The following is a 6,308-nucleotide window of genomic DNA, read 5'->3' on the forward strand; positions in this document are numbered from 1 at the left end:
GGACATGGACATCCTGGGTCCCCTCTCCAACACAGGAGGAAGCTGGGGACAGATGCCATCCTCTCCTCTCCCCCAAAGCTTACCTCCAGAATCATCAGTCCAAGTCAGCATCTGAACATGGGCTGTGGATTCATTCCAGGGCCAGAATGAGGGAGCAGAGCACCCCTTACCCCCAAGCTAACTTACCTGTACTCCAGGCCAGCAGTGTCCAGAGGAACCTGCTGGAAAGCATGTGAGCCACAGAGCCGAAAATGGGGCTCTGTCCCCAGTGAGCCAACAGGCCCATCAGCCAGGATAACAGGCTAAGCAGGGTTTCTCCAGTCTCTCACATCTTTCCCTGTGTTGCCCCAGGCTTACCACGACACAGAATGACGGAGCACGAGGACTTCACAAGCTTGGCTGGGTACTGGAACTCCTCCAACAGTTACCAGTTCAGCCCTGCCAGTGTCATTGTCCCTGTGGTCTTCTCCCTCATCTTCCTCCTCGGCACAGTGGGCAATAGCCTGGTGCTGGCAGTGCTGCTGCGCAACAGGCAAATGGGCCACAACACTACCAACCTCTTCATCCTCAACCTCAGCCTGGCTGACTTCTTCTTCATTGTCTTCTGCGTGCCTTTCCAGGCCACCATCTACTCCCTTGAAGGCTGGGTCTTCGGCTCCTTCATCTGCAAGGCTGTCCACTTCTTCATCTACCTCACCATGTATGCTAGCAGCTTTACCCTGGCTGCTGTCTCTGTGGACAGGTAACAGTCTAAAGATGCCCTTGGACTGGGGAAGGAGGGCAGGAAGGAGGAAGGAGAAGCTGGGCTGAGCGAGGGCATGGGAAGATCATGGCCCACCACCATTAGGCAGATGGTTCAAACCCCAGGCATATTGATCCATGCCAAAGGCATTTGGGGACCAGCTGTGTCTCCCTTGCCCTAACAACCTCCAAGCAGCACTTCCAGATCTCTCAAATGCAAAGCTGGTGCTGCTCCTGTGTCTTCTGCAGGAAAGACCTGCCTTGTGGTTAGAGCACTTGAGATGCAAGCTCAGCTCCCCGCTCTGCCACAGATTCCCACTGAGAGTCACCTAGCTGTGTATTAGAGATTGAATTCAGAGGGTAATGGCTATCCTTGAGCCACCATTTCAGAAAAGCCTCATGTACAGGCAGCAAGGTAAACAGGGCACCATAAGAGAAGCCACATAAATATCCAAGAGAGATCCCAGTCCTGCAGCAAACACATCTCTCATTCCCCAGGCGCTGCCAGCCCAGCACAAAACCTGTCTTCTAGCAACTCCTGTTCCCTCACTGCCCCCAGTGCTGCTGCTCCCTACACAGAAAGGCACCCGCACAATGAGCCAAGTCCTTTCTTGGGAGGTCACCCAGGACACTCTGGCCCTGATTGGTGCCACCTACATTGTTCTCAAGAGGTCTGTAATGTGACTGTGTCAGCTGCCCCACTTCTGACTGAGCCCACGCTTACGGTTCAGGACAAGGAAGAGGTCCCCACTGGGGTAAGCTCCAGCCTTGTGTTTGCTTCCAAGGTACTAAGATAAGATAGGGCCAAACCACCCTTTGCAATGAGGAGGTTCACAGCACTGCAGGCAGAAGGAAACTTCAGTACCAGGGAATATATGACATGGGTTAAATCCCAGCAAAAAGTGTGGCTGGGCTACTCTTCCAGCCCCCTTCCACTTTGTCCTGCTCCCAGGTGCCACCTGCAGAACTGGGCACCTGGACTCAAACAGTGATCTGACACTTCAGCAATTCACCTACCTAAGATGCCAGCATCCCCTGGTTGGGGCAACAGGGTTGTGTGGAATCGCCGACAAATATATCCCAGTCCTCTGGGATTCTGGTGGTTACACAGTTTGGCTGTTGTCATGAGGAAGACCCGAGATTTCTCATGGTCTAAACCTCTTGCTTCCCTGCACCTACATCATGCGAGTGCAGTCTGCCTCTCCAGCCAGTTCAGAAGCAGCAACCTCAAAAAACCCGACATTTTGGCAAGGTGCTAGTGCCTTTGTACTTCCCCTTTCTGGTGGCACCTGTGTGCTGTAGCGCAATGCTCCGCCCAGGAGGTGGCTGCATTTCAGCATGGGATGAAGTGATTCTCACAGAGCTGCCAGCAGTTTTCAGGAGGACAGAACCAGCAAGCAACAAGGGTTTTGCCACACATGTGACACTTCACACTAACTGCATATCTTATCTACCTGCTCTGCTGGCCTTACAGTACATCAAGGGTGCATCTTTCTGTGGACGCTGGCAGGCTGAGGCTGCAGTAGTTGCATTCCTGTCTGTGCTGACAGTGCCTCTCCATCCCCTACCCACAAGCACCAAGCCACCTTCTCTCCTTGCTGACATCTACATCTTTGCCCCTATGGTGTTGCCTGGAGGTGGGGGAGCAGAGCTGGTCATCACAATGTATCTGGCCACTGTTGCTGGGAGGAGCAGACAGACCATCACTACTTGCTTTGGGCTGGCCTGAGAAAGCAGACAGTACCAAAAGGCAAAGGCCCACCTGGTCCCTTTGGTACCAAGGTGGAGGCAGCCACAGCTCCAGTGAGCAAATCTCCCCCCTGCCAGACTGATCCAAAAGCTGGAGAAGGCTAGAAATATGCCCTCACTGGGCAGAAGCCTGCATGGTGCCCTTCACCCAGTGAAGCTTCCCCAGGTCTTTAATCCAGTTCAGACTCTCTTTTTACTGGATAAATTCTGCCAAGCAGTTGATATCTGCACAGTCTCCACAGCACCATCTCTCTGGCCCTAGCTCAGGGACATAACCCACCCCACCATGTACAGAGGGGTGAGCCAGCCTAAGCCCGTGGGAGAAGAAGCCGCCTCACTAGAAAGAGAAAACCTGCATTACCCAGGACTGTATCTCAAAGAGGGTGTGAGATAACATGTAGGGCCATTTCTCAGGGACCTTCAGGAGAATGAAGGAAACTCTCTTGTCCCTGGAATTTATGTGGCCAGGCAGAGCTTGGCTGAAATCTCAATGCTGGTTGCTTTGCTCTCCCTTCCAGGTACCTGGCCATCCGCTATCCACTGCGCTCCCGGGAGCTGCGGACTCCCCACAATGCAGTGGCTGCCATGGCTGTGATCTGGGGCCTCTCTGTGGTCTTTGCTGGGCCCTACCTCAGCTACTATGACCTGATTGAGTGGGAGTCCAGCTACATCTGCATGCCTGGCTGGGAGGAGTGGAGACGCAAGGTCATGGACACCAGCACATTTGCCTTCAGCTATGTCATCCCAGTGCTGATCATCAGCCTCTCCTACACCAGGACCATCAAGTACCTGTGGACAGCAGTGGACCCCTTGGAGGACATATCAGAGTCCAAGAAGGCCAAGCGTAAGGTAACCAAGATGATCATCATTGTAACCATCCTTTTCTGCCTCTGCTGGCTGCCCTACCACGTAGTCATCCTCCGATACCTCTATGGAGACTTCCCCTTCAACCAGGCCACCTATGCCTTCCGCCTGCTTTCCCACTGCATGGCCTATGCCAACTCCTGCCTCAACCCCATTGTCTATGCCCTGGTCTCCAAGCATTTCCGCAAGGGCTTCAAAAAAGTTTTCATCTGTCTCTTGAGGAAAAAGCACCGCAACAAAGTGCATGTGGTGCACACTGCCCACATTGTGCCTGGACTTGAGGGAGGCTCCACTGAAGTGTCCCAGATGCACGACGAGAATAACAGGTGCGAGCTGAACCCAGCCTCCATGGCAGTCCCCTCCAGTTCCTCCAAGCCCCTTCGTATTTCTTAGTGGCCAGGCTCCACACCATCTGCCAGCTCAGCTGTGTCACCAGCTTCAGGCCACCCTTTCCCACTGGGTGAGATGATGCTGGAAAGGCAAGCCAGAAACTGCTATACACCATTTCTGGCCTTGTCGTTCCTTCCCATTCCATGCACCAGCTGTTCTCCTGAGCTACCTCCCCACAATATGCTGCATGCAAGGGAAGGAATGGACCCAGACTTGCTCCTAATCCTCAGACCATTTGGACTCCAAGGCCTACAGCTCCAGCTCCTCTGTTGACTCTCATCCTTCTAACTCCTCTGCTTCATCATGCCACTGCTCTGGATACATTGGTTAGTTGTCAAAGAGTCTCTTCTACCTTCCAGTGCCCCATCTGGCCAGAATGGCTTCCCTAGCAGGAATGGCAAGGAAGACAGGCAGTGCAAACAGGGCCAGGCAAGCAAAGGTGGTGTGGAACGCAGCTGGGACAGCTCGCAGATGGTTGCAGTGATGGCTTTGGTGCTGGCTGTGCTGCTCTCCCAATGACTGGGTCCTCCCCTGGGATGTGGGGCAGGCTGATTGCTGTCTGCATGTGTGGGATGTTGCATACCAGAGAAATGTCTTTCTAACCTGGAGCAAATAAATGCACTTCCCTCATCCAGGCAATAGCGGGGCCTGCAGTGGTCATCTGCGGTGGGGATGGGCTACCCCAAACCTCAATTGGGCCTTTTTGCTAACTGGTCTAAATCACAGTGCACCATGAAAACCAGCACTGAGCAAAGTCTGCAGGGTCAAACTCTGCCTGGTGTCCTCACTCCTTTCTCCACAGCCATGTTTACTGACACAGTCACCAAGTCCCTGTGCAGGTCAGGGAACAGCTGATATTTTCTCCCAAGATAAATGACTTCCACTCTCCAGAGTTAAGATTTTACTGTCAATGCATAAAAGCAGTGTTACCTGACCACCACACTTCAGAGGTCCCATGTGCAGACAAGGAGCTATTGGGCAGAGTCAGGATTAAGCGGTTAGTTCAGTTATGGCTCCTCCTGCCTGCATGGCACAGTGTTTGCACTGGGAATTGAGAAGACTTGCTCTCCATAGTGGAGCAGGTGCTCTTCAGGGCATGCTGAATCTCATCTCAGGATCTAAGGGTGCACTTGACCCCCTGGAGCTTCTGGATTGCTAAATCACTGGAGATCATAGAGTATCTTGAGTTGGAAGGGACCCATAAGGATCATCAAGTCCAACTCCCTGCTCCTCACAAAACTACCTGAAACTAAACCATATGACTACCATCCAGATGCTCCTTGAACTCTGACAGGCTTGGTGCTGTGACCACTTCCCTGGGGAGCCTGTTCCAGTGACCAACCACCCTCTCAGCAAAGAACCTTTTCCTAATGTCCAGTCTGAACTTCCCCTGACGCAGCTTCATTCCATTTCCTCATGTCCTATCACTGGTCACCAGAGAGAGGTCAGCACCTCCCCCTCTACTGCCCCCCTCAAGGACAGCGTAGACTGCGATGAGGTCACCTCTCAGCAATGAGGTCACCCCTCAGCCTTCTCTTCTCCAGGCTGAACAAGCCAAGTGACATCACCCACTCCTCATAAGCCTTGCCCTCTTTTCACCATCTTGGTTGCCCTCCTCTGGACACACTCTCATAGTTTGATGTCCTTCTTGTATTGAGGGGCCCAAAACTGCACACAGTGCTCAAGGTGGGGGCGCACCAGTGCAGTGCAGAGTGGGACAATCACCTCCCTCGATCAGCTAGCGCAGCTGTGCTTGATGGACCCCAGAGCACGGGTGGCCCTCTTGGCTGCCAGGGCACACTGTTGACTCGTATCAACTTGCCATCAACCAAACCCCCAGATCTCTTTCCGTGGGGCTGCTCTCCAGCCTCTCATCCCCCCGTTTGTACATATAACCAGGATTACCCTGTCCCAGGTGTAGAACCCGGCACTTGCTCTTCTTGAATTTCATACACTTGGTGACTGCCCAGCCCTCTAGCCTATCCGGATCTCTCTGTAAGGCCTCTCTTCCCCCAAGGGAGTCCACAGCTCCCCCTAGTTTAGTACAGTCCGCAAACATCATGTACATTCGATCCCTGCATCCAGATCAGTTATAAAAACATTAAAGAGCACTGGCCCTGGGGAACCCCACTAGTGACTGGCCACCAGCCTGATGTAACCCCATTTACTATAACTCTTTGAGCCCGACCCATCAGCCAACTGGTCACCCAACATGTTATGGATTTGTCAAGCTGCAGGCTGGACAGTTTATCCAGAAGGATACTGTGAGAGACAGTATCAAAAGCTTTGCTAAAATCCAGAACCACCACATCTACTGGCTTCCCGTGGTCAACTAGATGCTTGACCTTGTCACAAATGGAAATTAAGCTGGTTAAGCAGGACTTTCCCCTTGTGAACCCATGCTGGCTACGACCAATGACTGCATTGTCTCTCAAATGTTTTTCAGTAACTCCCAGAATAACCTTCTCCATAATTTTACCAGGCACTGAAGTGAGACTCACAGGCCTGTAATTACCAGGGGCTTCCTTCTTACCCTGACTGGAAGCTGGGACAACCTTTGAGAG

General features: G+C 52.7%; 1 protein-coding gene across 1 annotated transcript; it reads left to right on the forward strand.

Annotated features, from left to right (window-relative positions):
* The first annotated feature begins 330 nt into the window (after positions 1 to 330).
* LOC142062796 (galanin receptor 2b-like) lies at positions 331 to 4,381 on the forward strand. Its single transcript, XM_075105792.1, has 2 exons — positions 331 to 742; positions 3,009 to 4,381. The coding sequence occupies exons 1-2, from the start codon at positions 369 to 371 to the stop codon at positions 3,745 to 3,747; spliced, it is 1,113 nt and encodes a 370-aa protein (XP_074961893.1). The 5' UTR covers positions 331 to 368; the 3' UTR covers positions 3,748 to 4,381.
* Positions 4,382 to 6,308: the final 1,927 nt, after the last annotated feature.

Source organism: Phalacrocorax aristotelis, chromosome 10 (genome assembly GCF_949628215.1).
Source record: "Phalacrocorax aristotelis chromosome 10, bGulAri2.1, whole genome shotgun sequence".
Lineage (NCBI taxonomy): Eukaryota > Metazoa > Chordata > Aves > Suliformes > Phalacrocoracidae > Phalacrocorax > Phalacrocorax aristotelis.